This window comes from Muscardinus avellanarius (genome assembly GCF_963383645.1).
Source record: "Muscardinus avellanarius genome assembly, chromosome: 11".
Classification (NCBI taxonomy): domain Eukaryota; kingdom Metazoa; phylum Chordata; class Mammalia; order Rodentia; family Gliridae; genus Muscardinus; species Muscardinus avellanarius.
Window position 1 is genome coordinate 63,578,200 of NC_137797.1, and position 15,245 is coordinate 63,593,444.

Below are 15,245 nucleotides of genomic sequence, written 5' to 3' on the forward strand. Positions count from 1 at the left end.
GTGCTGAGCTCAGAGGAGGGGTGCTGGGGTGCCAGGGGTGGGGAGCAAGGCACAATGTCACCACTGAGCCCCCATAGCCATGCCCTTCTGCGCAGTTCTCTCCATCCAGTTGAGTCCTGGTCTGCAGGCAGGGGGTAAGTGTATGGGAGGGGAGGACTGGCAGGCTGGACCTCCGCCCTGTTTGAGCCCCCAGCCCTCCCACTCCCACAAGCGGCCTCCTGGGTGATGGATGATGCTGCCTCATGCTGCAAAGGTCACAAGTCTGGGCCAAGGAGCAGACTGAATGGAAAACAGATCAGAGGGAGGGCAGGGTACTAGGTCCAGAACTCAACCTGCATCCACCCCGCTCCACTGCCCAATCTGCTTTTACCAAAAATAAAAAGCAAAAACAAACAAACAAACAAAAAAAAACAGTGCTCCTTGAAGTCAGAAGGCTAGGGTGGGATGGAGACTGAGCCTCTTTCAGCCCTCACCTTGGGGATCCTGGGACTCCCAGTTTCCCCTCAGGGCTCTTCCTCCACCCAACTGCTCAAGTTGGGCGGCTGGGGCTGCCTAAGGTTTTCACCACCAGCCCTGGCTGCTGGGGAACAAAGCTTGTGACGGCCAAGTCAGCAGGGGCCACAGGCCTTTGAGTCCACGTCCTTGGTGCCTCCTGTGGCCACCACCACCTCATTGCACTGCAGGCAAGCACAGGCTAGCAAGGCCTGCTTGGGGGTGGGGTGACCTCTGGGAAGCCCCCACCTGCAGGGCACACATGCATAAGCCTGGGTCCTGTTTGAGCCTCTGAGTGGGTGTGGGTGGTGAGGGGTCGATGCCCCAGACAATTATGACCATCTAGACCTCTGTGAACACTGTGGTGTTCACAGTGGTGTGTGTTTATACCCTGTGTGGGGTGTGTCTAATTGAGCCTCAGGTGTATGTCCCTGTCTGGGCCCTGGTTGTCTGTCCTCTGAATGTGTATACTGTGGGAGTTGTCCACTCCTCCTCCCTCTGATTTCTAAGCCTAGGATATCTGTGCGTCTGGGTGTTCAGTGTGTCTGGTGTGTCTTTATGCCCGGGTGTGCCCCAGCATGCAGCATCTCCCTGTGTCTCTGCCTCAGGACTGTAGGTGTGAACATTGGGAAAAGCCACTGATGTGTGTGTGTGTATGTGTGCGTGTTGTTCTGGCGTCTCTGCCTGCAGGTGTGTGTGTGTCTCGGTGACAGTGCGTGGGTGTGTGCCTGGGTGTGAGCCGCGCGGCAGCCTGTGCCCGAATGACAGTGTGGCGCGCGCGCGTGTGTGTGCGTGTGTGTGCGTGTGTGTGTGTGTGTGTGTGTGTTCGCGCGCACTCTCGCGCGTGCGTCTAGACGAATCTCCCGCCCCCGCTCCTTCCTCTCCCTATTTCTATTCCTCTCTCCTCTCCCGGCCGGCTCGGCTCCGCCGTCCGCATCATCTCCATCCATTATTGAAGAAACAGCCGCGTCCGCTCCAATCACATCAACACCCCCGCCCCCTCCGCGTTCCGGCCGCCGCGGCCCCTCCGGGTGCGAGGGCGGGCGGCCGCTCGGGCGCAGCGGGAGCGCGGGGGGACGGCTCGCGACCCCGTGCCCCAGCCCGCCCGGCGCCGGGACGCCGGGGTCCCCGGCGGAGGCCGCTTTGCATAAACAGATGGCGCGGGCGTCTTTGTCTCGCTCGCTTAGTCGCTCGCTCGCCGCGCGGTTCCCGACTCGCTTCTGTCTGGCTGATGCAATCGCGATCGTCTTCGAGCCCCGGGACTCCGCGCCCTTAGTAGTGGCACGGGGTCAGGCCAGGCGCTCCCAAGCAGATGTGGGCGCTGTGGTCCCCTCCCGGGCGCCCTCCGCTGCGGGGAGACCGAGGCCGCGCAGGTGGCGGGCGTGGGGGGCCCGGGGGGACCCTGAGCAGTGCCCGGAGGTCTCCCGGCTGTCCGCTGGATTGCCGCGGCCCACCGGGGACGGCGAGCCAGAGAATGGGAACGGAGCTAGGGAGCAGGGGGGAAAGACAGAGACAGGACACGGAGAGGGAAGGAGAGACAGACAAGAAACAAATGCTGAAGGTTGAAGCCAGGTGGAGAGCGCAGCAGAGACAGACACAGCCAGAATGTGGAACCCAGAGACAGAGCTCTGCAGAGACAGACAGCGGGGCCGAACGAAGAAAGAGGCCGAGGGAAGGGCAGCCCGGGGCTGCGCAGGCCGACTCCGAGGGTGGAGTGCAGTCTGAGGCCCTCAGCCCCCGCGAGCGAGCGGGAGAGCCCCGGGTGGCTGAGGCCAGCCTGGCCAGAACCCGGCTCAACCTGGGTCGCCGCCCGCAGCCGGCAAGAGGGGATCTCCTGCTCCCCCGCCCCTGCCTTGGCCCCACCTCACGCCGGCAGAGTGGAGGCCGGGCGACCCGCTTTCCTGGTGGCTGGAGTAGCGCGAGTGGCCCGCCCCGGCGGGGACCTGTAAGCTCCAGGCTCAGACTCCACCTGCCCGAAGGCTTGAAATGCGGGGCCGACGCTTCCCGACAGGGGGCGCCCAAGGCATCTCCCCCCGCTCGGGAGCCACTCGGCCGACAGGGGGCGCCCGCGCCCGCCGTCCCGCCAGGGAGCGCCAGCCCCGGCGTGCCCAGCTGCGTTGGACACGCGGCGAGGCCAGCGCGCGGATTAACATCTCGGTGAGATTTAGTGTAGAGGCCGGTCCCGCGGGAGCCCGGCCGCGCCTAATCCGTGGCTAATGACTCCCGCCGCCCCCGCCCCCGGGCCAGCGTGGTCTGAGTCACTGTGGTGGGCAAGTGCAGGGCAGGGAAAGAGATGGGCTCTGGAGCCCAAGGAGTTAGGTCCCCGTCCCAGGTGGCCTGAGCCCAGAGCCAGGGATGAGAACCTAAGAGGTGAGGGGCTTAGAAATAGGCTCCCAGAGACTGGACCCCGAAGCGGGTGATGAGAGGCAGGAGCAGAAGCAATTAAATAATATCGACGCTGGGAGAGCGGGCTGGGGCCCGAGGCAGAGGACCAGCGGCAGCTCCAGGAAAGCAGGGAGACGCAGGGCGTGGGTCACCAGAACTCAGAAGCAAGCTCAGAGGAAGTCGAGAGCGGGCCCCAGAGGAAAGGGGCGCTCCCAGGGACCACGCCTCCCTCCCGGCGGCGTCCTGGCTCCCCAGCTGTGCCAGGGCGCCAGATGTGCAGCCCAGCTGGGCGGCTGCTCGAGCTCCGGATTGATTTTTAGCCCCAGAGACTGGGGAGCTGGGGGGCTTGCGTGTCAGGGCACCTCCTCCCTGGCCCAGCCCTGGAGGTGCGGGCGCTTGGGGAGGGCTCTGCAGCTCGAGGCTCTGACATCCCGTCATCCCCCTCTCCACCGCCCCCCCACATCGCGAGTCTCTGTCTCTTTGTTCTCGCCATGTCTCTGACACTTTATCTCATTATCCGCCGGAGGGAGGCGGAGAGCCCAGGACCCCGCAGCCTAATTACAGCCGAGCTTGTCAGTGCAGGGGGCGGGGGAGGTATCCGTGTGCTGGAAAGGGAGGGCCCCCCAGAAAGGGCCCTCTCTTTCTCTGTACCCCAAGGGGCCCAGAGGCGGATGCACAGCTCACCCCTGCGGGCTCTGCACGGGGTGAGTTCTAGAGGGGAGAGGTGGGGGAGCTCCGCAGGATCCGGAGGCAGAGACCAGAGGGGTGGTGGAGATTAGCATGGGAGCTGGGAGAAGCCATGATGAGGCTCTGCTCCTGCAGCCCCAAGATCCTAGTTCCTCAAAGACAGGGGTGGGGGAGCCTCGCCACCTTGTAGCACAGCACACACCTGGACTGGCTGAGCAAAGAGGCAATCCTGGCGCTGTTCTCGTTCCTACTTGAACATCTTTTTTATTCTTGCGTTGACTGTTTCCCTCATTCCGTTCTCTTCTCACCCCACAGAAGTAGAGGTAGAGGGCGGCCTCTGTGGGGGCTCCTCCTTCACTCCTTCCCCAGGTAGACATGGCTATCAAATCTCTCAAGCTCCCAAATGCCACAGCTGACACTCTTCTATGCGGATTCAGTACACCTAGTCCCCCAGCCTCTATTCCAGGCCAACCATAACCTGGAGAAACCACTCAAAAGGAGGGGCTGGACAGCTCTGGTGATGTTTGCCCCCTCCTCCCTTTACACTGTGGATGGGGCAGGACATCCTCAGGACCAGGTAGGTCCTGGGTGGCTCTAGGGGTGGAGTGCGTCAGGGAAGTGCTGTAGGTGCCCCCACGGGTCCCTAGCCCCTCCTGGTCCCACCTGTGAACATTCCACAGGTACATTCCACTGCAAGCTTCTGCCTGTCCCACATCTGCATCTCCCTTCAATCAGTCTTGGAGTATCTGTGATGCCCCTCTTTCATACCTAAAGTCCCAAGTAGGACTGTGTCCAGTGGACTAAGGTGCAGAAACCTCGAAGAGGAGAAAGTTGGAGAGCAGAAACTTTTTGACTCAGGTGGGCGTGGTGGTACACATCTGTAATCCCAGATGTGGGAGGCTGAGATTGGAGGAGCACAGGTTTGAGGCCAGCCTCAGCAATTTAGTGAGGCCCTCCACAACTTCTTAGTCGTCGTCTTTTTTTTTTGCAGTATTGGGGATTGAACCTAGGGACATCCTACCTCTGAGCTACATCCCCAACCCCACTTCTTATTGTTTGTTTGTTTATTTATTTATTTATTGTGGTACTGGGGTTCCTGGAAGCCCTTCTACCTCCAGGCTACACTCCCAGACCTATTTTTTATATTTTTATTTGGAAACAGGGTCTTTTAAGCCAGTGCAGCTGGCTTTAAACCTGCAGAATCCTCCGGTCTCAGCCTCCCAAGCGTGGGGATTACAAGCGTGCGCCACCATGCCCGGCTTATTCTTTATTTTGAAACAGGGTCTCACTAAGTTGTGGAGGGCCTCACTAAGTAGCTGAAACTGAACTTGCTATCTTTTTGTTTCAGCTTCCCAAGTACTGGGATTAAAAGCAGCTGACAGTCTTCCACAGTATACCTAGCAGTCCTCCACAACTTAGTACCTGTTTCAAAATAAAAATAAAAAATAAAAATAAAATAGGGCTGGGAGTGTAGCTCTGAGATAGAATTCCTCTGGGGTCCATCCTCAGTACCACAAAAATAAGGAGAAGAGGAGGAGGAAAATGTCTTGACTCTCCCGTAATCGCCCTCTGGGCTCCCGGGCCTGGGATTGCTGGAGCAAGTGGGTGGAGTGGAGTGAGTCTGAAGAAGCCGGCTGGGCTGGGCTAGGCTGACCCCTCCCTACTGGGGGTGGAACCCCAGAAAGAGGGATAGAGCTGAGCTGCTGGAGAGGACCAGACACTGGAAAACCATTATGGCAGGAACAAGTCTAGGGGCCCGCTTCTACCGGCAGATCAAAAGACATCCTGCGGTGAGTTCAGTCCTCAGAGCCTTGAATTCTAACTCCTAATTTTCACTCTCTCGATGGCCCACCCCAAACTCCCAGAGCCCTGCCTCCTATGTAGTTCCTCCAATATACTCAGTCTCCCCTCTGGGACCCCCCCCCCCAATCTACATCTACAATGTGTTCCTGGAAATTACCTTGAACAGGATCACTGTAGGGTTAAGAGGAGCCCTGGCAGGAAATGGGGTTTTAAGAGGGTCTAGGTCCCCTCTCCCACAAAGGAAGGGGCATCAGAGCTTGGGTGGAGGTGGGGCGGGAACTGCGGGGAGGGGTTAACCCTGAAAGTGCCCTCTGTCTCCCCACAGCTCATCCCAATGATCGGCTTCATCGGCCTGGGCATGGGCAGCGCTGCGCTCTACTTGCTGCGCCTTGCACTGCGCAGCCCGGATGTATGGTAAAGGCTGGGCTCGAGATGCAGACCAGGGTCTTGGGAAGGACTGCACAGAGCAGGAGGCATGGACCTCTCAGAAATGCGGGGGATGGGCAGCCTCAGCAGGGATCCCCAGGCCAGGGAGCTCCCAACCTGGCATCTCAGAGGTAGAGCTGGCTCCTGACCTGGGAGACCTGAAGCTGGGTGGCTCAGTCTTAGTGGGTTTGGGGCTATGGGAGCCGCTTTGTGCCCAGGTTGCCATGGTGACCACACAGCTGTCCACAGCCTTAAGTTTTGGGGTACCTGTGTCCTGAGCACTGGGGGTGCCCTTGGGGCCAGAGGCACTGAGACCTGGGAGGATAGCAGGGGTGGAGAGTCCTTCCCCGAGCAGAAGGCACACCCATCCACCACACTGGTCCAATTCCAGCCAAATGCATCACTAAAACCCCTGCCCCTGGGATCTCTGCTGATTCCCGCAACTTTGCTGAGGGTTTAACCCAGGGTGGCACAGAGCGAGAGGGAGTCCCTGGGCTGAGCTGTCATTCTGTCACTGGGCCCCACGCTGACAATGGTGACAAGCTTCTTGTCTCGCTTGTCAGCACCAGCTAACATGCCCCCTCCCTGTCAGTCTAGAAAATCTCCCCACCCAGGGCAAGAGATGGGTGGGGCAGGAGCGCTAAAGTGGGGGCAGAGACCCTGACTGGGACTTTGGGGTCACATTCTGGTTCCAGAGTCCCTAACTCTTCCCTCCCCTCTGTAGCTGGGACCGAAAGAACAACCCGGAACCCTGGAACCGCTTGAGCCCCAATGACCAGTACAAGGTACCTCCAGAGGCCCTAGGGTTGCTCCCCGCCCCTGGGCCCGAGTCCACCCTCCCACACCAGGAGCCAAGGGGCTGGGTCCTCTGTGCAACGCTCCTTTCCCTCTCTTAGTTCCTTGCGGTTTCCACTGACTATAAGAAGCTGAAGAAGGACCGGCCAGATTTCTAAGCCAGGCTGTGCTGAGTTCAACGTAGACCACGTAGACCATGCACTCATTGCTCCGGTTCCCCACCGCCAGACCCCAGGCCGTGAGCCTGGCCAGCTCCTGCTTACACAGGCCGGGTTCCCACGAAGAGGGGAGGCAGCTCCACCCCCACCCCTCCCTGGCTCTCAGCAGCGGAAGCTCCTCTGACCCTTGCTTGGCTGGAGTCCCCACATGGGGGAGGGGAGCCAGCAAGTCCCAAGCCAGCCCCTCTGCCCTCATGCCCTGGGCCTCGCAGGGCGTGGCACAAGCTACATGTTGAACGTGGCCTACGTGAGCCAGCAGCAAGCTGGGAGCTCTGAGTGCCAAGAGACGACGTGGCGGGCCCCGCGTTACCAGGCTCTGAGTACCAGTGCTGCTCAGGCTCGATCAGGCTCGTAGCCACTGCCTAACCTTGCCCAGACTGGGGAACCCATGCCATGCAACACACTCCTCCCCGCCCAAGCCTGCTGCCTCCTGTGCCAATGGCACCCCCTCCCGGAGGGCACCTGGGCCTCCCTCTGCTGTTCCCTCCTCTTCCCTCCCCTCCCCTGCTCCTCGGTCCCTCGGGATCAAACAGAAGCAGCCGTGGGCAAAATACAATTTCATTTAACAAATTGAATTTGCTGCGCCTGCTAATCACGTCTGGTGTCGGCTCTGATCAGACAGAGAGAGGAGGCTGCAGCCCCGGGGGGCCCTGTAGTGGTGGGGGGAAAGAAGGAATACACGTTGAGGGAGCCACATCACCTGCTGGCCCAAGGGACCCCCCCACAGTAATAGAAACTCAGGGCAGGTTAGCATTTTATTAGATAAAACAGGAAGGAGGGTGCCTAGTCCACCCCTTCTTCTGGCTCAGCAGGACAGCTTCCCTCCCCAAGAAAGATCAAGAGTCTGTAACACTGAGATAGCGCCAGAAGGTTAGGCAGAAAGCTGGGGCGGGGGCGGGGGTCCTTCTAGTTACAAAAAAGTAATCTTCACAGCTACAAATTCTGGGAAGGACCCAGATTTTGCCCTAAGAGAGAGGTCTCCCTCCTCCACTAAAAAAGAAAAAGAAAGAAAAACAGATAAGTGGTGCTCCTTTCCACTGGCCCTTTTGGGGAAGGAAAGCAACTTCCAGTCTGAGTTTGTGGCCTGGATTCGCAGATGCCTTCAGTGCGCATCAAAGCCAGGCATGGGGAAGGCCCTGGCAAACTGCTCCACCCTGTGCCTGAGGCTGGCCAGTCGCTGGCTTGTTTCAGGGTCCTTGAGGAGGAAGGCTTTGAAATCCTGGAGCTTGGCTAGAGGGGTGAGAAAAGAAAAGTGGAGAGATGTAGGGAAGGAGTGAGATGGCTGTGGGAGGGGGAGGGATGGAGTCTAAAACACGTCCTGGGTCTTTCTTGCCTACTCACCAGTCTTCCCCTTCACCTCCAAGCCAATGTTGACCCCTTCATCGATAAAGTCCACAACTCTCCGGAAGTCATCCTCACGGAACTGGCGAGAGGTCAACGCTGGGGCCCCTGGGAGAAAGACGAAAGAGAGGATTAGCACAGCCAAGGCCACTGGCAGCCAGCCACCGTGCAAGCCCTCCTCTCAAGCTCCAGGTCTCACCAAGACGCAGGCCCCCAGGGGTGAGGGCGCTTCGGTCTCCAGGACAGGTATTCTTGTTGGCGGTGATGGACACAAGCTCCAGCACCCGCTCAGCCCGAGCTCCATCCAGGCCCTTGGGCCGCAGGTCCACCAGCACCAGGTGGTTGTCAGTACCACCTAAGGGCGCAAAATGATCAGCGTGGCCAGTCCTGGGCCTCTGCTTGAGTCTATAAAAAAAAACCCGTCACAGCCCCACCTCCAACTCTCCTGGCTCACCAGACACTAGTGAGTAGCCTCGCTCTAGCAAGGCATCAGCCATGGCCCGGGCGTTCTTCAAAACCTGTAGGGAGTACTCCCGGAACATGGGGGTGCAGGCCTAGGAATGAGACAGCAGCACCTGTGACCCCAGGCCCGAACCCCAGCACCACCCCGCACCTCTCCATCCAGCATGGCTCCATGACCCCAGCCTTGACGCCTCCCTCCCTGGCACTTCACATCCATCAGCTTCAACTTTAGTTAGCAAGGTGAAGGAGCTAGGCTGGGCAAGCCCCCTCTGGCCCTGCAGGGCACGCCCTCCCACCTGCTTTAGCGCCACCGCTACCGCAGCAATGGCATGGTTGTGAGGCCCCCCCTGCAGGGAGGGGAACACAGCAAAGTTGATTCGGTCCTCAAATGTGTAAGGTATCTCCCGGCCAGTCTTTGGGTCCACAGAGCGTACCCCTTTCCGGTAGAAGATGAGTCCTGACCTGTGTGGAAGGTGAGTGGTCAGAATCTAAGCCGAACATGAAGGACAGGGGTTAGGGGAGCAGAGAACGCTGGTGGCTTTCAAGGGCTCCGAGTCCCCCGAGGTGTCCCTGCACACTGGATCCCAGTGGCGGAGGGGATCAACCCCTCACTCCCACTCCCAACCCTCCTGCAAGGAGGAGCCACCAGGAGCAAAAAGAGGAGAATCATCACAGGCTGCTCGAGGTCCTCGGCCTGCTGGTGGGAAGGAACTCCTCCCAGATCCAGCCCAGGAATAGGGCAGGGAAGGCGAGGCCCAACCTCAGGGGAGCCTGACCTGGCCCCTCGAAGAGTCTTGTGAGTGGTGGTGGTGACAACGTCCGCATGCTTGAAAGGTGAGGGGATCACCTTGGCAGCCACCAGGCCACTGATGTGGGCCATGTCTGCCAGCAAGTGTGCCTTGACCTCATCGCACACCTGGACAGGTAACAGATGTGCCTCAGCGTGGGGAAGGCCCAGTCAGGCACACCCTGGGCTGCCCCCGAATCTCGTCACCACCCCCTGGGAGTGGCCAGTACCCCAGCCCCCCACCAACCTCTCTCATGCGGGCATAGTCAATGAGGCGGGCATAGGCACTGGTACCAGCAATAATGAGCCGTGGTCGGAAAAGCCGAGCAGTCGATGCCAGCTGGTCATAGTCAATGAGGCCAGTTTTGGGCTGGACAGACAGACAGACAGTTAAAGCCCTGAGATGGCGGCAGAGAGCTCACGCTCCTCCTGGACCCTGAGGGCTGCCCAGGGCTCCAGGTTCTCCCTCTGCCCAGGAGGACCAGGGCAGGAGAAGTCACCTCCCATACCCTGAGGCACTCACGTTGAGTTTATAGGGCATAGACTCAAAGAAGATGGAGGTGGCAGAGATCCTCTTGACGTCGGACATGTAGCCGTGGGTGAGACTGGGAAGCAAGAAGGAGAGAGGTCTCAGAGTGCTAACGCCCACCCCTGACTCACCCCTGCCCAGCTCCACAGCCACCCCCAGCACTGGCTCTATCCTCACCCCCTCCACCCCGGGGTGGGCACCGATGTGATGGGGCCTTATCTTCCTCACCCACCACACATGTGAGACAGGAAGAAGTGTGTCTCATCTGTAGGGGACACGGTAGGTATTCAATAGACAACTGTCCTGCATGGCCCTGCGTACACTCACTGGCCTCCGTCAGGCAGGTCCAGCCCCATGAGTCGGTCATGAGGCTGCAGAAGGGCTGTGTAGGCAGCAAGATTGGCCGGGGACCCCGAGTAGGGCTGGACGTTGACTCCCCACTGTGCAGGATCCAGGTCAAAGGCTTCCAAGGCTCGGCGCTGGCACAGCAGCTCAATTTCATCCACCACCTCTGCTCCCCCATAGTATCTGCAGCAGAGAGGGGTGCATGAGGGCACTGAGGAAGGACTCTCGACCAGCAGCAGAGGACTGGGAAGGCCACTGCTCCGTAACACGGGAGGGTACAGGAAGGTTCTGCCAGTGGGAGCACCATCCCTGACGCTGCCCTCCAGCCCTCTGGTGCTTAAGCCCTCACCTCTTGCCAGGATAACCCTCCGAGTACTTGTTGTTCAGACAGGACCCCAGGGCCTCCAGCGCAGCTCGGCTGCAGAAGTTCTGAGGTGGTGGGGGGGGCAGTGTCAGAAGGTCTGAGCCCCTTCCCCTAGACCCCACAGCCCCACCCTGTCGGAGCCCACAGGCTGCAGGGGGTGCCAGGCTGTACAGAGAGCTCTGTTCACTCTGGGTTCCCAGGCAGGCCCAGAAGCACCATCCTCAGAAACTCAGCTGCCATTAGGGTGTCCCCAGTAAGCCCATCTGTCCCCTCAAGCTTGTGTTTCCAGGTTCCTCTTGGAGGAAGGGAACAGATGAGGCTGTAGGGACTCTGGAAGCTCCTTAATGCCCCAACCCCACAAACTGGCCCCGCCTCTGCTTCAGAGCACAGTAAAGAGAGTGATAAGGCCCAGCAGAAAGGCCCTGAGTCTGACAGGGAGACCTGGAGAACTGTCAGTAGGATGACTTGTTACTTCCTGTACCCATGGTGGCCCCCCTCCCTGTCTCCCCAGGTCCCACCTCTGAGGCAATCAGCTCCAGGCCCCGACACTGCCTGTCCTTCTCTCTCTGCAGTAGCTCCCATATCTCAGGGTCACTGTCCGACAGACTTTCCTGGCCCGTCCAGCCTCTGGTGGCTTCTCCAGTCTGCTGAGCCGCCTTGCTGTGCTGAGCCCGAGTAGCCATCCTGACCAGCTGGCCACATCTCTGCAGAGGCTAGGGGCAGGAAAAGCCAGGGTCAAATAAAAACTGTCCAGTCAGTCTCCCAACCCCCCAGCCATGCTCAGAGGGCCCTGTAGCCTGGTACCAAGTAGTCCAACCAGATTGGTCCGGTCATCACCTCCCTCATCTCAGCTTTCAAAGCCAAGTTCTAGAGCCAAGGTTGAGAGCAATGTCCAGAGGGGCAGTTCGGACTCACTCCACTTACCTTACTCTGAATTTCCCTCCACTTCACCCTATGAACCACAGGGCAAAGCTTGTCCCCCAGAAGCCCATGTCTCCCAAATTCCAGAGACTGCCAGAGATTCCTGAACCTCTCAACCCACAGAAAGTAAAGTGTCTTCCTGCAGAGCCTCCATAAGTAGATACCCCAGTTAGGGTAAAAGGCCAAGTTGATACAGGTTAAGGCCAGAGGATGCAGAGGTGGTTCTTAAAGCAATGGAGGTGGGAGAGCAGATCTTTAGCACTCCCTGGGTAAGAGGTGTGGGTTGCGTGGGGAGGGGAGGAGGCGGGGATCTGCCCTGGGGAGGCCAAACCCACATCTGGTCCCCACAGTCCCTCACCCATGCCATCTTCCAACCCACACCGCCGCGGGACCCCTGCCTGATGAACGCAGCGGGGCTCGGTTGCATCATCTGCAGAGCTAGCGGGGAAAGCTCAGCTGGCTGCAGAAGCCGGAAACCCGCTTGTTGGCCAGCACAGGGTCTACTTGGCATCTGGCGCGGTCCTCTTCCCTAATGCCACGTGAAATGGGCGGTCACGAGGCCTAGGGTGTCTGACCACCAGAGCCAGGAGGGACCCCAGCGTACCCCTCCATGTGCCAAGGAGTCCCTGGGATTCCCTAGTTACGCATCCGCTCCCCGTGGCCCCAATGCACGTGCGCTGAAAAAGCCAGGAGAACCCGAGAGTTTGTGAATGGGTACTAAGGGAGGATGGGGTCCATTCCATTGGTCACCCAGTCTCCGGAGCCCCGTTTCTTACCCGAATCTCCCAGAGCAAAGAGAACGGCAGCATCGCAACCGGAGGTCACAGGAGGTCCAGCCACCAACTCAGGTGTGAGAGTACCAAGGGGTCGGAAGAAGACCGGCCCGAGAGCGCAAGCGCGAGAACGCCCCGCGAAGCCCGAGTTAGGGGAGGGGCCTGCGCACGCGCAATGGTGGCTCCTTTGTGGCCTTCTGGGAATTGTAGTTTTTATGCCCCGGTCCCGAGCTGTGTAGCCCCGAGGTTAGAGGACCTTGCCTGAAAGGTCCGGAGCTGCTCTGTCTGTCTTCTTACTGTCCTGAAGCTGTTCAGGGTTTCTTTTTCCTGTTAGTTGTCAAGACAAGCGTTTGTTGGGTGCCTACAGAATATATCTAGCATCTTTAGGATCTCTGGGAGATCCTGAGACAACCCCTCATACCAGATAGAGAGGTGGTGCAGTGGAAGTCACCCTGATCTGAAAGGGTGAGAGACCTGAGTTCAAGTTTTATCTCCAGGACTATAACGAATCAACCTATCTGGGCCTCGATTTCTTCATTTGTAAAACCGTGGTACAATCACATGTGGTGGGGATTACATGAGATTTTACATGTGAACCTGCTCTTCCATGATTGCCCTCCTCCTCTTCCTCTGACTCACAAACCTGCTTTCTCCATCACGGCCATCTCCTTCCTTTCAGACAGCGTACAGTGGTGGCCCCTCCTGCTGTGCTCCTTTAATTGTGTTACCCTTCACTAGACTGCCCTCCCTTTTTTTTTTTTTTTTTTTTTTTTGAGTACTGGGAATTAAACCCCAGGGGGCCAGTCATTGAGCCTTATCTCCAGCCCAGACCCCTCTTTTTTTGTGGTACTGGGGATTGAATGTAGAGGCATTCTACCTCTAAGCTACCCAGCCTTATTTTTTATTCTTTATTTTGGAACAGGGTCTCACTGAGTTGTGGAGGACATACTAAATAGTGAGGCTGTCCTCAAACTACAAACCTCCTGTACTGGGATTACAAGGGTGCGCCACCACTCCCGGCTGAGCCCTGTCTCCTTTTTAATGGTACCTAGGGTTGAACCCAGGGTACCTCCAAGTGATACCCCCAACCCTTTTTATTTTATTTATTATTATTATTATTATTTATTATTTATTATTATTATTATTTTGGTGGTACTGGGGTTCCTGGAAACCCTTCTACCTCCGGGCTACACTCCCAGACCTATTTTTTATATTTTTTTAATTTGGAAACAGGGTCTCTTAAGCCAGGGAGGCTGGCTTTGAACCTGCGCCATCCTCCCGTCTCTGCCCCCCAAGGGCGGGGATTACAAGCGTGCGCCACCACGCCCGGCTTATTTTTTATTTTGAAACAGGGTCTCCTTAAGTTGCTGAGGGTCTCACCAAGTTGCTGAAGCTGGCCTTCAACCTGGAATTCCGTCTCGGCATCCCAAGTACTAGGATTACAGGTGTGTGCCAGGCTTGTGTGTGTGTGTGTGTGTGTGTGTGTGTGGTACTGGGCATGGAACCCAGGGACATTGTATCTCCAAGCTATGCTTTCAGTCCTATTTTTTATTCTTTATTTTGAAACAGTTTCGCTGAGTTGCAAGGGACCTCACTAAGTAGCTGAGGCTGTCCACAAACCACAATCTTCCTGTCTCAGCCTCCTGAATGCTAGAATTAGAAGTGTGCATCGGCTTTTTTTTTTTTTTTTTTTTTTGAGACAGGGTCTCACCAAGTTGTCCAAGCTGATCTTGAATTTGCAATCTTCCTGCTTCAGCTTCCTGAGTGGCTGAGATTCCAGGTGTGCCCCCACTGTGGTTAGAGAGATTCCTTTTAGCCTTATAAGACCTGTTTAAAACTCCCCAGGGAGAGACTCATTGACCCCCCCTCCAAGACAAAATTAACCATGACTGGGGAGAGGCTTTCTTCAGAGATTCGAATTCAAAGGATACCAAAGACACACACCCAAACCTCTCCTCTTTTTTTTTCCCCTCTATTTTTAATCTTTGTTTATTGCTTTTGTGGTTCTGGGGATGAAACCCAGGGCCTCAGGCATGGTAGATGCTCTACCACCGAGCCACATGCCCAGCCCCTCCTCAGTGACTCTGATAAGCAGTGGTTTTCAGAACATACCCTGAGGTAGCAACATTGCATATTCAGTCCTCCAGTAAACATATTGAGCTCCTACTCCAGGCCAGGCATGCCATAGCCCTGGAAATATGAGAAGGCCAGGCACGCCATAGCCCTGGAGATATGAGAAGGCCTCATCTACTGGGACATCAAGAGATGCACAGGTGACAAAATTCAACAAGTGTAATAACAGGGACACCAAGCCGGGTTCTCCAGGTGCATGGGGAAGAAGGGGGAGGGGAGGGAAAGGAAAGGAAGGGGAAGGAGACAGACTTGAAGGAAGAGGCTTATAGTCAGAGACAGAGGAGGAGTGCGTGGAATAGTATGTCCATATGCAAAGCCATTTAATCTTCATTGCATGCCTTCTTTTTTCTTCTTACTTTCTTTTTGGCAGTGCTGAGATTGAACCCAGGATTTCATTCATGTGTGTTATTATGGCTGTGTATGTGTGTGGTACTGGGAATGCAACCCAGGGACCTTCTACCTCTGAGCTACATACACCCCCAGACCTATTTGATTTCTTATTTGGAAACAGGGTCTAAGTTGCTGAGAGCCTCATGAAGCAGCTGAGGTTGGCAGAGAACCTGCCATCCTCCGTCTCAACCTCCCAAGTACTGGGATTAGTGCACTCCCTTCCCCGCTCTTTTATGGCTTTTCAAGTGAGGAAACTGAGGTCCAGATAAGCTAACTTGCAGATTCCAATCATGCACACCTGGCTCTCATACCGAGCCTCAGAAATCCCTCCTTAGCGCTAACCTCCTTCCCTCCCAGTCTAGCCACAGCTTTGCTCAGGTTTCCAGCTGTAGTC

At 57.3% G+C, this 15,245-nt stretch overlaps 2 protein-coding genes across 3 annotated transcripts; one reads left to right on the top strand and one right to left on the bottom strand.

The window, feature by feature from the left end:
* Positions 1-5,264: 5,264 nt before the first annotated feature.
* On the top strand, positions 5,265-6,746 carry NDUFA4L2 (NDUFA4 mitochondrial complex associated like 2; the record flags this gene model as incomplete). Its single annotated transcript, XM_080705536.1, has 4 exons — positions 5,265-5,354; positions 5,693-5,781; positions 6,518-6,578; positions 6,690-6,746. Exons 1-4 carry the CDS (start codon positions 5,298-5,300, stop codon positions 6,744-6,746), a joined length of 264 nt encoding a protein of 87 aa, XP_080561662.1. The 5' UTR covers positions 5,265-5,297.
* Positions 6,747-7,908: 1,162 nt separating this feature from the next.
* On the bottom strand, positions 7,909-12,364 carry SHMT2 (serine hydroxymethyltransferase 2; the record flags this gene model as incomplete). 2 transcript variants are annotated; one of them, XM_080706055.1, is made up of 12 exons in its annotated part: positions 7,909-8,036; positions 8,148-8,255; positions 8,347-8,502; positions 8,602-8,701; positions 8,906-9,071; positions 9,386-9,525; positions 9,644-9,766; positions 9,920-10,001; positions 10,253-10,453; positions 10,620-10,699; positions 11,153-11,347; positions 12,332-12,364. In XM_080706055.1, 12 exons carry the CDS (start codon positions 12,362-12,364, stop codon positions 7,909-7,911), a joined length of 1,512 nt encoding a protein of 503 aa, XP_080562181.1. The 2 variants fall into 2 exon arrangements, with proteins under 2 accessions (XP_080562181.1, XP_080562182.1); XM_080706056.1 differs by lacking the exon at positions 12,332-12,364 and having other exon boundaries at positions 9,644-9,736; positions 11,153-11,341.
* Between the last annotated feature and the right edge of the window lie 2,881 nt (positions 12,365-15,245).